The sequence below is a fragment of the Callorhinchus milii genome, unplaced genomic scaffold (genome assembly GCF_018977255.1).
Source record: "Callorhinchus milii isolate IMCB2004 unplaced genomic scaffold, IMCB_Cmil_1.0 Scaffold9, whole genome shotgun sequence".
NCBI lineage: Eukaryota > Metazoa > Chordata > Chondrichthyes > Chimaeriformes > Callorhinchidae > Callorhinchus > Callorhinchus milii.
This window is the reverse complement of record NW_024704750.1, coordinates 10,916,680-10,937,449: the sequence shown is the minus strand read 5'-3', so window position 1 is coordinate 10,937,449 and position 20,770 is coordinate 10,916,680. Positions and strand designations below refer to the sequence as shown.

At 35.7% G+C, this 20,770-nt stretch overlaps 1 protein-coding gene across 3 annotated transcripts in view; it reads right to left on the bottom strand.

Annotated features, from left to right (window-relative positions):
• Positions 1 to 20,770, bottom strand: part of dph6 (diphthamine biosynthesis 6) — a 109,277-nt gene that overhangs the window by 65,121 nt on the left and 23,386 nt on the right. For all 3 annotated transcript variants that reach the window (XM_042338264.1, XM_042338265.1, XM_007888029.2), the window contains exons 4-7: positions 12,180 to 12,253; positions 10,751 to 10,869; positions 2,989 to 3,050; positions 1,828 to 1,922 (exon numbers count right to left, since the gene is read on the bottom strand). In XM_042338264.1, the coding sequence (XP_042194198.1) occupies positions 1,828 to 1,922; positions 2,989 to 3,050; positions 10,751 to 10,869; positions 12,180 to 12,253 (350 nt within the window). The remainder of the gene's footprint in view (positions 1 to 1,827; positions 1,923 to 2,988; positions 3,051 to 10,750; positions 10,870 to 12,179; positions 12,254 to 20,770) is intronic.

Here is a 20,770-nt window from a genome sequence, read left to right as displayed (position 1 = left end):
TAAGTATAACAAAAATTATAAAAGTAGCAGAACGTAAAACCTTGCCCATGCGCAGCACACAGTGGAAGCATCAATACATTATCTTTCTTGGAAGCAACTGTGTCAAATTTCTCCCATTTCAGCACAAGGAATCTATCTCCACTTTATGGGCCTGTGCCAATATCCTGAATTTCCCCGCCCCCCCCCCCCCCCACCCCAGTGTTATGAATATCATTCCCTTTTCACAATGGACCTTCAGCCCTGCCAGAAATGAAGATTGCATTACCTCAATTTCCTCAGACATCCTGAAAGATTGCAGAATCCTACTTTTTATAGACTATTACAATAAAAGCAAAGAAAAATAACGTTTCAAGGGCCTAAATATCAAACTACCAGCTAGTTTCCTTGCAAGGTGGTGCATAATTAACCCAAATAGTACTTAACCCAAACTCCCACCTCCTCAAAAAATACAGCTGCAGCATCATTTAGTTCCAACACAATATCAATTCATGTCCTCAGGTTTCCACAGCAGTTCATTTTGTTCCAACTCCGGATTATCTAAGCAGACACTTTGTTTTGGACACTTTTAATCTTTCAGTTGTGCCCACGTTGTCACCTAACTCTGGGAAAGTTGCCAACTTGCCTCAACACAATAGTGGCCAAGCAAGAATGAGTTTCCTGGACTCCTCATTGGAATGGATCTTTTTTGCTAAAGAGATCCATGATGGCACACGTCCAACCTTTTGAATGGAACAGAAATATCCTCCGACAGGTAGGGGAAGCCTGTTTTAAAAAAAACTACTGTACATTTTTCTTGGGAAGGAGCAAGTAATTTGGAGTGAAGGTCTTCCCTCTTATGTTTATTTAGTACGTAACCTTTAAAATACCGTACAACATTTAAAATGTGTGTATACATCAAGCTGCAGCTTGATTGTCCATTGTTGAAACTTACTGGTACTCATGACTGAACAAAGAAAATTTCTCCAAGCTTTAAGAAGTGAAGGATTACACCGAAGGACACAGCTTGCCAGCACTTGTTAAATAAGCAAATTGTTTAATAATAATAATAATAATCCTTGCATTTGATATAGCGCTTTTCACGTCGGGAGGACGTCCCAAAGCGCTTCACAGAACACACTGTAAAGTGAATTGACTGTATATTTGTGGGCGAACGCGGCAGCCAATTGCGCACAGCAATGTCCCACAAACAGTCGTGGATTGAAAATGACCAATTTATTATTGTTTTTGGTTTTGGAGGGATTATTATTAGGCGTGTGGAGTAAGGAAACTTGCCCAAGGTTTCGCCCTGTGCCTGGAATTGAACTCAGGTCTCTCGCTTGCAAAGCGAGTGCTCTAACCACTGAGCTACAGGACTCCACAGGAGTTTAGGTCGTAGATTAAATTGTGTTCTTCAGTGTAATTCGAGTTAGGCAATTAGTTGAGATTCTACGGTTATGTGGCATAAATAACCATTGTTTTCCATTCAAAATATTTTCAAAATCATTTCCCAAGTCAACAATGCAGCTATCAACCCTTTAACAAATAGTAGACAGAACAATACGATTATGTGAGCTTCCTGAATAATTTACAGTTTGAAACTTAAGGTGACATGAACCATGGGTACAAATTACAACTGGAAGTTTAAACATACAGATTTGCACCATCAAAAATGTTACTGTTAACATAGTTATGTAACAATTAAAAGAATAATTTGCTTGAAAAATTGAATTTTCCCTAAAAACTAGAAACAGGAAGTCAGCAAAGCAGTATTGTTCACAATAACAATTTGCCTTTTGTAAAACTGTGCTTGTTAAGGATGGACGATTAAACTGAGGAAACAGCACTCACACAACTATTCTCTTCTTGAACAAAGGGCAGTCCAGAGTAAACGTTTCATACTCCCCACCTTCTCCACATACATGAACTCCATACTTCTGAGAAATCTGCAAAAACAGATATGTTGAATAAAAGCTTCTGGTATTGTCAACACAGTGTTATGATATTACTGATGCTGAGTTGTGGTGTGATGAAGTTTTATTTCTGCTGCACTTGTTAATACATGTTCAAGAGCACAACAATCTTATTTTGATGATCAGCATGCTCTGTTTTTAATGTTTTTTTATACTGTCCAGAGTGCTTTCAACATAAGGAGCACTGCACATCAGTTACATCACAGTAATACATTTTTCACTACATGCAATCTTCAAAAACATGCCACTAATTGTGAATATTTTAAAGTATGGGACTACAACATTAAACATTTCTTTGTTATCAAAATTCTCTATCATCTGGGGTCCACAAGTCTAATCTTACAGACTTCTCTCATACAGTATGACAGCATGGAATGTAGTGCCACTGGGTTATCTTGAACAGAGGCATGAGCTGCAGCATGTACTCTTACAGAGTTGGATTTCAATCCAAAAATCAATCAGACTATTGAAGTAGTCAAGAATCACAGGAATACCACAAACGGCAGGGGGCTGTTCTGATACACTTGCCATCAAAGGGCCAACATTTTCCATTTACTGTTATAAACAGACCATATGGAAGGTTTCTTTGAAGAAACGTCTCCAAGCAAATCCTGGGTTTGTAGACTCTCACCAGACTATCAACTTGAAGTAGAACATGTTTGGGTGTCAGAGCCTTTCCCTTTTGCAAGGACAGGAGAATCTTCCTCCTTAAGAAGAAAACTGGAAATCTTCAATGAGAAAAAAAGTTCATGAATGTGTGGGTCCTTGGAGAGTTACATTTCTGCTCTGAGTCTTACCACACTTTTCACTTGGAGCTAATCAGCAGAAAAATTTAACGTCAGAATGAAAAGAGTTGCCACATATTTCGTTGTTTGGTTAGTTATCGAGTTATGCTCATGGACTCTTCCTCATCAAGCTGCACCATTTTAACAGCACAATTAAATAGTCTGGAGAGCTGCCAGCACCCGTAAAACTGTACCCAAAAAGAGTGAGCACCTTCGTGAGAAAATCGCAAGAGAAAACTAGATCCTATTTCTACCTGAATGAGATATGGCTCCAATTGTTCCAATGTTTTTCCAAGATGTTTCTCTGGATCCAGACCTGCAAAATAAAGCAACCATTTCATTATTCTTAATTTTCATTAATCATCCCTATGTGCGAAATCAACTGTGATGAAGTTTGGGAGACAGCTTATTTACTTTACACTGCTCCGCCAATGGCAACTCTGCTGTCACGGAACACTGCCTCGAAAGTTCATCAAAAGGAATTGAATGAAAAATGACCAGCATTTCTTTTAATGCCTTATGTCAACCTGTTAGTCAGTTTACACATTCTGAAACATTTTATGTTGCTTGCTTTCTACATTACAAATATATTTTTGTAAGCTTTATATGTTTTTATAAGTTTTATAAGGTTTTTATTTTAATTTTTTTGATTTATCTTAATTTACTTTGAACTGGATATACACAAAAAATGTTTAGTTTTTTTTTATTAATTGTATTCACAGAGGAAAGTGAGTTCTGGCCACAGATGGTTACAGTGTTGAGGCTTTGATGCATTTGTTAAATATCAATGTGAATGATGTTCTCACTCGACCCACTGTTCAGCACCATTTCTCTTTAATTTACAACAGAATGAATAAGGTTGATATTATTGACCAGTGACTGGGTAAAAATATAACCAGAAAAAACTCTGCTCACACGGCCTTACAAAATCATGAATGATGGTAGAATGGGTGCTTCTGTTTTCCTTTTAAAGCTGTGTTTCATTCTGCTTGTACTGTATTTCCAACTCTTTCCTACTAGTAAAAGTTGTTACTTTATTTTAAAGCATTCTTCCAACATAAAAACAGTACTTTCAAGCCTCAAGTGTTAGGGTTAGTTGGCACTCGGCTGTGCTTTCCTCAACTAGGTGAGATTACCAGTTGTGAGCCAGAAACTTTGATAAGAGTTCATGCAAAAAAACAGGAGGTGTTTCATCTCAAGGCAATTAACTTATGGCTGAAAGGAAATCAGATGAAGGATACAACTGAGCAGTCAATTGAGGTCCTGCAGGAGCTAACCTTGGTTTGATTTGACCTTTAGATTTGATCCCAACAAATGGGTTGATATTCATTACAAAAACACATTTATGCAATGCTAATTGTTCTGCATTTACTTGAAGCTACTGCTTTTACCCTCCCATAGCAAGTTTACTGCATGGAGACATGTGATAGGAGCAGAAAGATCCATGTTAAAAAACAGTTCCACTGAGCAAGATTATATCAAGATTTTAATATGTGACTTAACAAATCATTGTAAATTCAACAACATAAGTGGGACTGAAATTATAGTATCTGTAACAAATTTTGAACTTTTTAAAATATGATTTGGTACATTACATTGCCATATCTGAAAAGGGCCAATTTGGGAAAAAGGTGATGTGCAGAAGGCTTTAATCTAATTAGAGTTGATCTCTGTACATTTGCTGAATGTGTCTACCTAATTTGAATTGAAGACTGTATTGCAAGTTTAAATATACATAAAGTCTCCAGTATAAATCACATTAAGAGTTAAACGTGTTACAAAAATGAACTGCTGCATGAAACAGGCTGCTGAGAGGAGGGAGTGGACACGTTAGTATGCTTCAGGTCGCAGGTGTAGGAAGAAGCATGATCGTGGATGGCTTTCAAAGTGAGGGCAAGGATTTTAAATTTGATTCTTTGAGGGATGGGGAAAATTACAAAATGGAAGAATGCTTTTAAAACATTAGAGAACATTTTGAACAGATAGATGAAAAGATGGACTAAGAATGGCTCAAAGCATGAGTGATAAGTAAGATATAGTTTATAAAGGTTCGTAAGCACTGTATATGCACATTTTATGACTGACAAAAAGATGCAATTTTATTTATTTTCATAAACAATTTAATAATCAACTTCCTCCCCCAGTCATCATTTTAACTTACATTAACTTGAGGAGTGCAAAGAAAGGGAGGACCTTTCAAGAATTTGTGACCAGAAACATGTGAAAACCAGACAGCGCAGTATTGGAGGAGAGCTGCATAAACAAAGGTACCGTCCCTTCAGATGAGACATTGAACTAAGATCCTGTCTGTTTGTTCAGGTGGAAGTTAATACGCCACAGCACTATTCAAAGAGAAAGGAGTTAATTCAGCCAACAATCTTACCCCAGATAAAAAAAATTGGTAAATTTCATAGCTTTTCGTGGGGCTCTGGTGTGTGCAAAATGGCTGTCATGGTTGTCTACAAATACACAGTCAATACACGTAATTACTGTGAAGTCCTTTGTGACGCTTCAACAGGATAAGGTGCTATATTAAACATAAGGATTACTATTATTATAGTGAGCTTGAAATGAAACAAGCATTCATTGGGACTACAATCTCAGAGAAAACTTCATAGGCACATAAACTACCTCATGATCCACATTTACTTTCTTCCATGCCCCTGGAAAGCAAAAATGCATTTGATTCAAACTGATTCTGATGCATGCAAGATGAAAAAGAAACAAAAGGAGATTCAAAGAATTCTGTGAAAGGTCAAAGTAAATGTTATGCTAAGGGCAAACTTCAAGCTCTAACAACATTTATATTTAATGTACAGATAACTACTCTCCGATATCCAGTTCCAAGCACAAATTCAGTATTATTTCATTCCCACAGTAAGATTTCCAACGAAATCAGACTGCTAAAATATTTCTGTCACCAGAAATACACTGGAACTTTTGGCTGGGATTTAAGAATAAAAATTAAGATCTAAATATGAACTAAATTTTAGATCAGAAGCCATTACATGTTAGCTCAACATGGCTCAAGAATGGACCGTGACAATATTAATTGGAGGTTTCAGGACACCTGTCCCAATTGTTCATTCATACTGAAGAAAATCCTGAAGCAAATTCAAATTCAACATTTAAGAACTGTGTCCACAATTCTCTTTAACTGCAGACATACATAATCTGAGATATAGAGATAGGCTATTGGCCTCTTTTTGACAATGAAAACTGCCAACAAACGATAGAATACAAAGGGATTTCACAGGTGTTTTGGGGAAAAGTGGAGTCCTGTGGCTCAGTGGTTAGAGCACTCACTTTGCAAGTGAGAGACCTGAGTTCAATTCCAGGCAGGGCGAAACCTTGGGCAAGTTTCCTTACTCCACACGCCTAATAATAATCCCTCCAATACTAAAAACAATAATAAATTGGTCATTTTCAATCTACGACTGTTTGTGGGACATTGCTGTGCGCAATTGGCTGCCGCGTTTGCCCACAAATATACAGTCAATTCACTTTACAGTGTACTCTGTGAAGCGCTTTGGGACGTCCTCCCGACGTGAAAAGCGCTATATCAAATGCAAGGATTATTATTATTATTATTTAAGTATCTGGCACCCACTTCAGCTTTTCATTTTTATTTAAAATTATGCCTTGGCTGTTTTTATTCATCAACCTGCAAAGATATTTGAGGACAAGCCCAAAATACACTTTGAAAAGCTTGCCTAATGATATGCAAAATTACAATGTGAAAATCATTAGGGTTTCTGAACTGGACATCTAGATCACTAAATTTAGCAAAATTACACAATTAAAATTTAATTAAAGAATTCTTGGGTGATAATTAAATGGCTGACCTTGAAGTTAATATCCATGCAATTTTGAATTTTTAACAATGATTAAAAAAGTTTCCTAATGCATGGTCTACAACATATCAAATGTTAATTAATAAAAGAAAACAAATTGAGAATATTCCATCAATAAAATACAATGTTTTAACATTTCAACAAGCACAAGTTATTTTCAAGTATCGATTCAAAACAAGCATGATTGCCCATTCTATTTACTTTCAAACAGTGAACATACACCAAAATCCTGCTGTAGAACTGATCTCTAGAAGATTTTATGTGCAGCATAACAAATGAGGACTAATTGCTTTGTATGATTCTAACGACATCATAAAAATAATCCTTGTATTTAATATAGCTCCTGTGATCTCAGAATATTTCAAAGTGCTTTGTAAAATTTCTGTGAAAAAAATTGTGTATTTCTAAGCAAACAGCTAATTTGAGTACAACAATGTCCCACAAAAGTGAATGATCAAATTTATCAGAAGGATTGCTGGCAGAATACTGGGAGAAATTATTTTTTTTTTGGAATAGTGTGATGAGATTTTTAATATCTAGCTGAATAAGCAGAGACCTTCATTTAAGTTTAAGATTAGCAGTAACCCCTCATGTTCTACTGTACACAGTCATTACATGGCACAGTAATAATCCTGTGAATAATAAAACACTCTTTTTATTCAATAAGCTGTTACACCATTACGTTTTTTAAACTGCATCTGCTTATGGGTCCTGAAGAGCAACGGTGCTGCAAAATAAATAAGGTAACTGCTACCTCGGGAGTTGTTAAGCACCTCACAAAAGACGTTTCTCCCCTGCAAGCTAACGGATGTTTCCCAGTGCCCCTGTGCATCGAGAGTTGGTTGACTGTTTCAACTGGTTCTGTGTAATTCATCCCAGTGTGAAAGAGGCAAATTTGACAGAACCAGCAGCTCAGGATATTGCAATGTCGCCTCTAATTGAAGAAGCTCTACAGGTCGCCTTCAATATAAATGGAGAATTAAAGGGAAGAGGGCCCCTTTGATTCTCCGTTGTTGGCAAGGTGATTACTCAGGATATGTGAAGTATAACAAATGAAGAGGAAGGTCCATTTTTAATACAAGTTGTTTTTCAAGTTCAGCAACAATCTAACCATCTTTCCGTTTACTCAGATCTTCACAAATCAAGATAAATAAAACTGTTCCCCAGCATGCACATTCTCTAAAGCAACAATGTCTGATGAAAGAAGTCATCTATAAAATTTGATTAAAATACAATGGAACATTTTAAAGTTGAGGTGACAATTTCATAAGTGTTGATGGATAGATAAAAGGACAGCTCGGCTCCACAGGATCAGCAGGAAACGCAAAATGTAAAAGACATTGATGTAATGATGATGATATTGCTTACGTGCAGTAGGTGAGTATCTTGGTAGAAGGTATATAGCAAGCAAAAGTAAAATAGGCATCCTATTTCACAAATGACAATATTAGAAGAGAATATCGCTCTCTGCATTCTGTTTATACAACTGGAGGATGATTAGTTTTGAATTCCTTTAGTTTTGATGAGATTTTTGGATACGAACTGAGTGCTCTAAATAAAATTTGAAAAAAATTGAGGAGATGGATGATCCAGATCCAAAAGCATAATGGATATGGTTTATACCGTAAGAGCAAACAAACCGCAAGGCAATAGTCAAAAATTAAATAGCCTCAAGCGGGATTAAATATTAGAATACTCTAGCAGTGGATATGTTGGACAGAATCCCAATACTGTTGACTGCTTTGATTAACCACTTCAAAGTAAGTATTAAAGTATCTGCTTGAGAACAACATTGTTAGAATTAGGAATGATAATCACACTGCTACAACAATGCCTGAATATTCCGCAGTTTGTGCTTGATATATTTTACCTTGAAAGAGTACCTAAATATTTCCCTGCAGCAGAAAATGTGGGTGGGGTGAAGTCAGTGATAGAGTAATCTTTGTCTGCCTCTGGAAAAACAAGAGCTTGATAGGCCACACACCTTTCCTTGTCCCATGCTTTAAAAATTTGCTGTCAGACAAAGCAACAAAACTGTTTTATACATTCAATTCGATACAGGTGACAGTTAAGTAAATCTGGAGGCCAACTGGCAATGAACTTTTTCCAAAAACTTTTAAAATTCCATTTGTAAAGTGAGTTTCAGGTGTATTTCTGATTTGCATCTTGAAGTTTAAGATTCAGTTTAGGTTATTCCTTAGTTCACTAACCCTTGACATCATACAGCTACGTACTTCCAATTCTGTCTCCAGGCAAATGGAAGGAAGCATCTCTTTAAATCAGTTATCAAAACATCACTCAGAGTACACCTACATATTTAGATTTTTAACACAATTACTTTTACAATACTCTCAAATTGAACCCCACAAGTTCTAAACTCTTATCTAAAAATGCATTCACTGCTATGCTATTCAGCCTTTAAGCATGCACAATATATTTAAATTGGAATTAAATATCTTTTAGCCCAACTCCACCAAAACTTAATATGTTTGATAAAAGGCAGCCTTCAATCCCTAAACTTGCTTAAAAACTCAAATTATTGTATTGCACAATGCAGCAGAGAACAGGTCCAAGTTTGCTTAGACATAATTATCCCAGCTCCAGACAGGTGAGAAACCAAACGAGATAAGATCTTATCATTCGCCTAAAGCCAAAAAGTAGTAGTGATTTTCCGTCTAATTACTGCCCAAAACTATTTAGGCTATTTTGGCTCAAAGTGACTATTCAACAGAGTAGTCTTTGTCTGTGACGAATTCAGTCTGGTATTTTACATTACGAGTCAGTCAGAGACAACAGGTTTGTCTAGCCAAAGGGATTGTTCAGGTCACCACCAATGTCATTCTTGCCAGCTCTTTTTACATCAATTACATTTTTGCTTTTGAAACTGCTCCTTTAAAATTAAATGCTGCACCAAGCAAAAAATTACTACGATTTCCAAAAACTTCCAGCATTGGAAACATAGTGTAAAATAAAATGATCATGAATGAGTTACAAAGCACCAGAGCAATTGAAGGAATTCTAGTGATATCAGATGAATAATTAAAATTGGCTTAAGTATTTTAACATGTCATTTGTACCAATGACTTGTGTTGCTGTGGTGATCTCATTGAATGCCACCTACAAACTTGTAATCAGTTTTCTGACCCTGCTCGTAATTATAATGCAGTGTATGAGATTCTGTGGTGGATCGGCATTAAATTGGCACTCTTTGCACTATCAGTGTAAAAACCAGCAGAGGTGAACAGGCAGCACAGTGGGACAGAGTGATTAAATGCTGTGCCACTGAGTAGCTGGATTCAGATCACATCCGATATTCTCTATAGTTAGGTCCTAATCTCAACTGTCTGGGGAAGTGCAAAGTAGATCAAGTGTGGGAATATCAGGAGTTGACTTACATCATTCACTAAAATAGCCCCCCCACCCCACCTTCGAAATCAGTGGTTTAAAGGAAAAGAGGTGAGAACAGGCTGCCCACGAACTGTGTGTTGGCACAGAGAATACTGGATAAAATACATAAAGAACTGAGTGGATGAAATGCACTTTTTTGCATAAATTACAAGCAAAATATTAAAAATTGTATAAATCAGATAATTTGATAAATCAGATATTAGATGGTGCTTCATTAACTGATTTTTCTTCTTGAGAAGATTGAGAATGGTGCACATAGCTTCAATGTAAAATAAGAGTTTTCAGTGTAAATATGAACCACTAATGTTAAATGAATGCAGCGTATTTATTAAATACAGTATAATCATATTTTTCTTTAAAGGCTCATTCATCTGTGCAGCAGACATATCGATTTCGAGCTACTTTCTGTTTACTATTCTTAAAGGAATGCAGACTAATAAAATTCCTCTCCTGCTTCTTATACTGTCTAATAACATGTGATATTGACAGGTTTGATTAAAGGCATTTAAAAGTAATTACCTACCTCTGGCAGTCATTTTCCAACATCCTGCCTTTTCCTTATCTGTTCAAATTGTTTTGCGTTCAAATGTGTTTGCCTCTGGCAGATCTCTTTACAGTTTTATAAAAAAAAGTGATTGATGATTTTAACTTTTTCTCCCATATTTGACAGCTGCTCATTTGCAGGTTGTGGTTATACAAAGGAGTGGGATTATGTTGTGTTAATAGACTGCTCCCATGCGGCCTGGATACCTACCAAAAGCTGCTACTTTGATTATCATAGCTTGAACATTAGACAATATAATTTCTCGCAGCAAATCTTCCTGGTTTCGACGCCAGAGGTAAGCTAAGGACTGGAGATTAAGTCGCCTGCACCTGTGCTGGGAAAAAAAGAGATGTTCATGCTGGATACATTTCAAAAAACTGATGCTCTTTAAAAAGGTGAATCTTTTAACTACTATCATAGCAACAGACCAAGGGTATTAACATGTTGCACATTCCAGAAGACAAGAGCACAAGACAGGCCTTAGGGTCTTAAAGAAACAAAATACGAGAAGCTAGCTCAAGAGCGAGGTCAATTATTTAAATTAAATTGCTGTAGTTTTATTTCTAAAAACATTCTAAAAAAAAGTGGGGATTGCACAACAGGCCTAAATTGCCAAAATGTATTGTGGTGTTGCATTGTTCAATGTTAGTATGCAACCACAATTCACCACACAGTGAACTCTCAGTTTTGCCCAATTTGTCTGGGGTAGATAGCAAGAGATGGAAGACTAGAGTGACAGGTACCCTGACCCTCTCACACACATCTCGGAGTAGCCGATTAAGGACAGCATTAACAAGTGGACTTCGAGCTGTAAATGTGGAATGATAAAGGGAGGGAATGGAGGGAGGCGTAGAGCCCCTTTACAAATGAGGAAGAAAACCATAGCAACTTGCTTTTTGAAGAATAAATGGAAAGATTAGAAAGCTGTCAGTAAAATCACAACAGCAATATTGTAGACCACATAACTACATTGCAGCATTTGGGTTTAATGGATATTACAGATAACTTTTTCTTGTTTATTTGTGATGTCTGACCATCCTAATTTTAACAGGTAGAAAAATGAAAGCATCTTCCGGTTAAAATAAAATATTTAACAAAGGGCCTCAGTGATCTTTTCTTATATTTATATTACAACATCCACAACAACAAAACCTATTATTAAATCAGTAAGGGCATTATAACTTTTCAGAGCACACAGAATGCCTTAGGATACCTATACGGTTGAACCTAGTATTCTCTGGATACATCCAAATGCTGCCCTAAGGTTATGCTTGGTATAAAGATAGGGATAAATCAAGAAAAAAAAACTTAAAATTACATTCATAGACCATTTCTAACTATCGGAAAGGTCAGAGCATCAGCATTAACGCATCATAATAATATTGCTCAGTTCACAACTTCAGTGTGCCAGATAGGATCAATAAACTCGCATGTACCACTTGCATAAAACAACTCAATTAAATCATGTACAATTTTTTTCTGCCAAGATCACAAAAGTTCATTAATGCACAAAAATGAAGAGGGTGCCTGTAAGATTTGCCATCATTTCTTGCCATGTACAAGTCAATACATTAAACAAATTAAATGTAAAAGTTTTTATCAAGTTTATAAAATAAGAGATAATGAACAGATTGCTTACACATGCTCTACCCTGACACGCTGGTAGTCAGAAAGAATAGCACCGACTGAAACTCCTTCGACTCCTTCCTTCTCCTGCAAAATAAAGTATTGAGTGGTCAACTCCAGTCAAATCAGCTGGCCAGCTTCAGGCCATCACAATGTAAGGTAACTGGGCAACAATTGATATAGCAATTCCTCAAAATCTTAAAGATCTAGAGGGTTTACAAAATATAATTGATATTTGTCAGTTCTAAAGCAGCTCAGAAGATGAACAATGAGATCAGTAAACTAGAACTTCTAAAGATTACCTTACCAATTGCCCTCTTTCGAAAATGTGAAGCTCCACATAAAGAAGACATTTCTACAGGAGAAAAGTTCATCTTGGGATGCTTACAGGAATTACGATAGGGAAAAATCTCACCTCGAAATGCTTATAGGAATTGTTGTAGGGAAAACCTCACCTTGGGGTATTTATAGGAATTACTGTAGGGACAATCTCATTTTGTGATGCTTAAGCATGTATCATCAAGACTAGCAGTGAACCTCCTCTACTCAGTTGTATACAAGATCTTTGAGGTGATTCTCAGCAGGTCAATGTATTTATGGCTTTTAGCGGGCAAGAACATCTTATTCTCTGGAGGGAGCTTAACATGAACCAAAGAATTTAGGCCCCTAAGGTAAAGTAAATACTTCACTGTGTATAATATAGTTTACGGGGTCTCCCTAGGGGCACGTTGTTGCGTTTTTCCATGGGAGGGAAAACATAGGTCACTCCTTACCACTTTCCATCCAGAGTATGTGTTTATAAACTGTCACCTTCGTGGCCTTTCTTTCTGATTTATTGCTAACTTTGTGGGCCGAGTAGGCTTTTCAATTGTTGAAATCACTAGTAGAACAATTTGATACTTGCTTTTTTATGATGCACAGTGGTGTTACAGAAAACACGTCACTATTTCTATGTAAAAACAAGCTGCAAGAATTCTGGTGCCCACTCACATATTTGCCATTTTGGAAACCGTCTCATGAGTGGGAGTTTTCATTGTAATTATTTTCCCGAAAAATCTGCTATCTTCTGCAACAGCATATCAACCCAATACTATGATTCTACTTTCATCTATTGCTCAAATAACACAACGTCCGGTTTCATTGGCAGAAAAATACAGGCTACTGATACGTTTACACTTATCCCACCAAAACATTTTAGGTTTTAAGACACTATTGTGCCTTAATGCACTTTGTTGCACAATGAGTAGGAATTTAAAACCCAACTAAATGCAGATGTTATACAACAAAACAACTATATTTCGCAATGGATCTTAGCCAAATTCTGAGCTGTTTCACTTCTAAAAAAAATATCAATTCCAAAAGGGGTAAGGGAAATAAATGGCTGGAAAGTCAACACATTAAATAGTTTGAAACTCAATCTCACTGCACCGAGGAATGAAATCTTTTACTCTCTCTCTAAGTCTGTTACTGTCTAAACATCTTAAACTTAACTTTTCAAACCATGACTAGATACTACTTACTGAAACGGACCCCAAAGCTTCAGTGAGTTGTTTTAATAACTGAGAAATATTCATTTTAAACAGCACAGCCTATCTATGAAAAGCAAAAAGTATGTTTAATCAGCAAAAATTCTTGAAAGCTTTAAATCAACTGTCAGATTTTATTAAAACAGAATTAATCCATTTGCTTATGCAAATCTTCCCTATCGCATTTCTGAAATCCCAGTTTTAATTCTCCTTTTACAGTGCCTACAAGAAACGTTTAAATCAGCTTCATGACAACACTGCATTAATTCAAAAATCCTTTCTCTCCCCCGTCTTTTTAGTTCCAATTGAATTTCAATACAATTTCCCTCAATCCGTTTTTAGAACCTTCGTTTTCTCTAAATTAAAACAATACCTTCTAGGAGACTAACCTCATTTTACTTCCTTTGACTTGTTAACATTTGTCTCAGATTCAACCTAACATGCAAAAATAAGTCTTCTTAAATTCAAAATTATCTTCTGGCTCAATTGCATCATTTGGTTTGTCCAAGATAATCAAACTGAAAACAGAACATACCGTAACTGGTTAACAGCTTGTATTTATTTCAAAGGGACGAAGTTTGATAACACTAAGCTCTTTATCAATTATGGAGCAAAGCACTATTAATGTGGCAATGATTCAACCAGTACCATTTATGGTTCTGCCATTTCAAACAGAAAGAGAATCTTATGTTAGGAAGCTTATTTCCGAAGTTGACAAAAATAAATCTTTAAAAAAAAAGGTTGCTGAGGATTAAGGCAAATAGGACACTTTCCAGTAAGTTCCAAGCACTCAAATTAGTTACTTTCAAAGTCTGGTGAGATTCCAGGAAGGATTTCCAAGTTATACAGATAATTTTCTGTAGCATATGCAGATAGATAGATAGATAAAATTGTGGGTTTATCCTTGAACATCTGGCGAGATAACAATTCTGTAGATTCTGGTGCTTACACTTTTGTTCCTTTAACCAGATGAGTGCATGTGACTTGGGGCACTGTGCATATTTGATTTCATACCCTTTTCAAATACAGCAGTGCAAGTAGGCCAACTTTAAAGGGATTCCACAGTGTAAAAGGATAAGGTACAGAATTATTTCTGGTTATGATAAATACATTTTTGTATAACTAAACCCCAATCCACACTTACTTTGAAGTTGAAATTTCCTTTTAAATTCCTTGAATACACACTGACATCAGTTAGGCAGAAGAGTATTGTAAAATAAGATTATACTGCTTACTGCCAGTAATAACATATGTAAAGTTGCCTGACTGAATATGGTAATTTTTTTAAACAAAAAAATAGCAAACCTGGTCCAAAGTGTAGCGAAAAGTATCTTCCATAGGAGCTTTTTGTCAGTGGCAAGCTAACCTTAAGGGCAGCAACTGGGATCTGCATTTCTGAGATAAACCTTCAGTTAATTATGACAGTTGCTTGAAATCAAAACGAAAAAATTTTTGTTCACAAAAAGTACTGTAATTTACTTGAATAAAATCATTACATATTCTGTAAGACTCTTCCAATCAAAAAAGCAGAAAAATGAAAAGTCATAATTCCACTTAGTGATATTATCTGCATTCTCTCACTTAATCATTTCAATACTGGCTTAAAACTAGCTGAAATATTATTTCAATTACCACATAATCAGCAACAAATGAAACCAATAATTTTCAGACATAATTTTTTTTGTCTTGACAGCATTCTTCATGCTGATTAACCCACAATGCTCACCATGTCTAGTATAATGAGAGACTAATGACTCTTCATTTTAAATCAAAGGAACCTAATCTAACAGTAATAATGAGCGCGTAGTCATTTATGTTACAACTAACTATTCAGTGAAATGAATGACCACCAAGAGAGAAGCCAGGTCTCATTTAATAAGGTGAGGGCCATCTCACAATTAATGCTTTAAACAAACCGAATTTGTCAACTTTGCACAACTTTGCCTTTTGTGAAATATAAATTTCTCTCCAGTAGTTCTATCCTATTTCAGAGTATTTAACATAAAATGAATTGCGGTTTTGTACATTTTTGTCACCTATTCCAAGTTTTAAAGTTCCAATATACTAGAATTCCTGCATGGTGAAAAAAGTCAATGTCCAAATTCAATTACGTCTGTTATAATGGCAATGCTATCTATCCATTTGCAATAAAATAATAGCACCAAACTTATCATATAATCTTTCCTTATGAAGAACCGAATGTACTTCCATCATAAACCACTCTTAGGAACCCTTAATGCGACAGTATTAAACTAACATCAGAAAAATTGTCCTATGTTTAAGTTTACTTTATAACTATGAATTAAGATCTGTTCCTTGGCCAATTTCACTGCCTCCCATTTACAACAATCAGTCATAGAATGCAGTCATTGTACAAAGATAGAAGCAGTCTTTCGAAAGGTGTAAAGGTCTTTATTGATGGGTCTCTGCTCATTGTGACTTTAACTTCTCATTCCACCTGTTAAATATATTACTTACAATTCAGCTACTGGTAACTGGGACTGTTCACAAACATTGAATATATTGTAGAATCAGCACAGCGTAGTGTTCAACTGATACTAGCTCGGGCTCATAACCTGAAGCTGCATAGAACACCGCAAGTTCAAGTTCAGCTACAGTTCAGGAAACCAATTCAGAATTCAAAGCTTTCTGTAAATGTATGTCAAGCCAGAACTACACAGAACCAGATTAAGCTTCACAACTTCCTGCTTTCTCCATTTCATTAAACTGTCAATCAGCTCGGCCTCAGAACGATGACATTCCTGACCCTGACATTTTGTCATGGCAATCAACATTAGGAAAGGGTTCCCCTGTAGTATTGAAATGAAATCTTTTAATACATAGTCTGCTATATACTTGAACTAAACATACTTTTTTTCTGGAGATAAAGAAGGTTTGAATTTCAAACAAAAATGTTTTTCAAACTTTGATCTCATGTTAAATGTTACCAATGTAGAACAGGCAATAACTCAACAGTTTATCACAAACCACATCTTAAATAGCTCTCAAAATAATAGCCATGGCCTGTTATCTGCTTTTGCTAGAACACACAGCAACAGCAGAAGTGATTAGTATGATTAGAAACACAAGATACAGAAACAATGTGATAATAGGTTCAAGCAATTGGGAACAATAACATTAGGACTAAAATTGCTATCACTCAACAGTAAACTATGTTTGTTTGATCTGGATAAACAAATGCAACTAACACTTTAGCTAGTATAATAACTATTTATCAAATTGTAATAATAATTAGATTTGATACAATACCTATAAATGTTGCAATGTTTCAAAGTGCTTCCAAAGATAATTGCTGCCAAGTGATGTGAATGTATTTGTAGACAATGGGTTATGCTATTAAATTAACAAATCATCAATACCTGATTTGTACACACTCAAACTATGGGACCTATATTTCTGCATTGGTTGTCATTCATCTCAACAGCTTCTTAAAAACAAACTTCCTTAACCATTTGTTTTCATATTTAAAAAGTCAGCATTCTTAGCTCATCTTGTTTCTAACATCATTTACTTGTAGAACAAATATAATAGTTGCTCTTAGGTTCCTTGAGGTGTGCCAAAACATTTTCTACATATCTTGAGACTATCAAGATTTCGCCTCAAAATACACAGTGACTACACGTTTTAGTAATTCATATGAGACATCTTCCTGACATGAAAGGCAATACATCAAATGCAAGGATTACTATTATAATAATAATAATCCTTGCATTTGATATAGCGCTTTTCACAATGAAAAGGCATACTTATTCATGATTAGATTAGCACAGAAAGTACCGCTCGACATATGCGCAATGAGAAGAAAAAAAATGGAAAGATATGTAGACAAGCATAATACATATCCAAGACATTTTGTTCCGCTACATAAAAATATTTTACCAGGTGGATTAAAAGGGGTAACTCAAAATGATCTGAGATGGGTAAAATGCATTTCAGGATAAGATTTCAGTTTAGGTACTCTAATAAATCATGTTGTGCAAAATAAGCTTCTAAAAGTATTCATAAATCAGTTGCAGAAACCTTGTTAAAGGGTTACAGCATCTCATCCAAGAATTTAAAACACAGCACCTTCTTCCATGCAGAGCATGAAGTACAGCAAACCTATAAACTCTGGTCTCAGTACAGTACCGTTGGATGTAGATCTTTAAAGAATAAAAGCTAGTTTTGAGAAAAACAGCAGCATGGCATAGAGAAAACTGTGAAATTAAAGACAAGGATTGTGGTACCAAGGGTAAGATCATCTTTAAATGGATGTCTTTCATGCAAATCAAAGGTGCATTTAAAACTTTCACAGCTACAATGCTGATTTGTTTCAGTTTGCAAGTTGTTTATTCACTGCCAAACGGTTGCTAGGGTTATACTGTGCAAAGGATAGAGTTGAAGAGCCAAGAAAGTGTGGGGGGGGTTTTCAGATACCCCCTTGGAGATGAGACCTGGCATCACGCCAAATTACTCAGTTCTAATTTTCTTAATAAATGTAATTAGTATCAGATCACAAGGAGAAATGAGAGCTAGAGTGATGTCATGCATGTGGCTATTATGGAGACCCAGATGTGCTGTAATCTAGGGCTTATTATATATTTTTTTGTTTGGTAGTGAGCTATGTCATAAAACCAGACTGTAGTACACGATCCCACTTTTGAATGTTTTCAGGTTTAAACTATTATAATCATAAGATGAGTTACTGTACCTTATCGTGCGGTTGGGCTACAGATGATGCAAGTTCAAATGAGAATGTCAGTGACTACTTTCTGCAGTGCTCACTGACATGCAACTAAATTCTGTTACACAATTGCACATTATATCTAGGCAAGTGCTCTTTGAACATAATTTGTAAAATGTCTGTAAATAAAAGGGTAGAAGATCACAGTACAGTAACAGGTGAGAATACCAAAATATATTCAATAGTTTATCACAATGGTCAGGCATCCACAGTTACTGCTCTGCTGTTAAATGTATTTACTGATTTTGAGAGTGTTGAACTCTAACATACCTGCAATTATCTAGAAGACACAAAGCATACCATATTTGCATTGGAAATCTGGTATTTAAGGTTTCTGCTACTCTAAGCAGAATGTAATTACAATGACTTGTCCAAGGATAAATTTGCGTGCAGATCACACTCCAGGTTTCCAACATAGTGGTTAACCTTTGCAATTGTATCAATTCATGTATTTACTGAACTGTTGCTTTCGAGCAATATTTATACAATGGTTCATAAGCAATCACCCAATTCAGAACTATGCAAGAAACTGAAGGACATTTTATTTGACTGAAAAACACTTAAATTATCCTGATTCATCAGGCAATAATGAACTTGAAGCTGTACATATCACGACACCAAGGAATGTTTTGGCATGAAATGCTGTCAAGTGCTAAGGAACTTCATTTAGTTCATTATCATCAATGGATTAACTTTGTTTATCATAAACAATAATGTATTTTTAGTTCTCTGTGATTCTCTCAAAGAGAATATGACATTCTCTGCTACTGAAGTGTACTAAGCTTGCCAAGTACGATTAGTCTTGGCAAAAATAACCTCATCTCACATTTACTTCTTTCAAGTCAGGCTTTAAACATGATATATTCTATATTTCATAAAACAACATTTTAATTCAGTATCTTATTTTTTTCTGAAGAAGATGAGGGTCATCATTTCTACAATAACGTTACAGATGTTTATTTTTGAAATTCGTCAGCTCTAGATTTTGTGTTTACCAATAGCTAACTAATAATGCACAGTGCCATAAAGTAATGCTTTTTACACTGCTGTTGAGAAAAGTTACAAGTGACTAAAAAGTTAGTTACTAGGATTTAGTCATTTGGAGTTTTTTTCCAGGAACTACTGACATCTTTCAGTATTTATTCAGTCCAGCTTAAACCTTCTTTCCTCCATTTATCAACTCGTAATTTTATATTTGTATATTGTTCTTCCCGCGTACAAGGCAATTCAGATAGGTTTGTGCTTTAATTAAATTCCATGCTCTGCCTGGGGCCAAGACTCATTTCAACTAAACCCATCAGCCAAGCCAGCTGAAAAGCTATTATCTATCTGTTCTTCCATGGAACTTGCATTCATCAGCACTAGTGAAGAGCAATGAGCTATTACAGCCTTTTCAAAGAAAATACAAGTGTACAAATCCTGCAACGTCCACCTAAAGTTATCCGTTAATTTGGCAATGGCTATTCAGAGATTGCAGGGCATATGGTCCTGGGAGTTCTTAGTGACATGCTGGAGGGCATCTGCAGGCTGAATGTGCAGTAAACTAGCAACTGAGATTGTATTCACACATCATCCAAGGACAAAAAATGCATTTTGTACAAGTATAGTTTCACAATAGAACCTGAGTTACTCTTCAGAGTCACAAAGGCTAAAATCTCTGCTAGTAGATTAAAACTTCAACACAGACATTTCTTTCACAGAGTGCTCATTTACCGAAGTGCTTCCTGATTATTCTGAACACAACCAAGCTTAGCATTACCTGATACATTCAAACACAGGACAAAATGGCAACGTATTTTAAACAAGTTTTAATGGAGCCAATTTATTTGCAAATAATGGAAACGGCATTCAATTTTTTCTTTGTAATTTGAACAGCAGACATGTTTCTATTTCAAAATAGTTTCCTTCAAGAACTCCAAATTCCTCAATTTCAAATGTCACTCAGAATTTCCCTTGTAGTTTTTTGTTCTATAAGTCTGTAATTGCCTAAAATGACTTTTTTTTCCTCCCCCGTGAGAGCTCATTCAACACAGAAAACACAGCACATTTCTCCAATGAGCACCAATCCCACTCTAATCACCTAACAGCGAGAACAAGACTAGATAATGTCAATCTTCCTCCATGTATGAGTCCACCCCAATATGTCAAAAAAAGATACTTCAGATTGACAGCTCACCTCGATATTGACAACTAACTAGAGTTCGTAGAAATCGATTTTGATTGATATTGTCACATAATGTTGACTTAAAAAAAATTAAACTATCAATTTTCGACAACAATTTTTTGCGCTTGGACGCAAAATAAGAGACAAATCGACAATTGTAATTATTTATC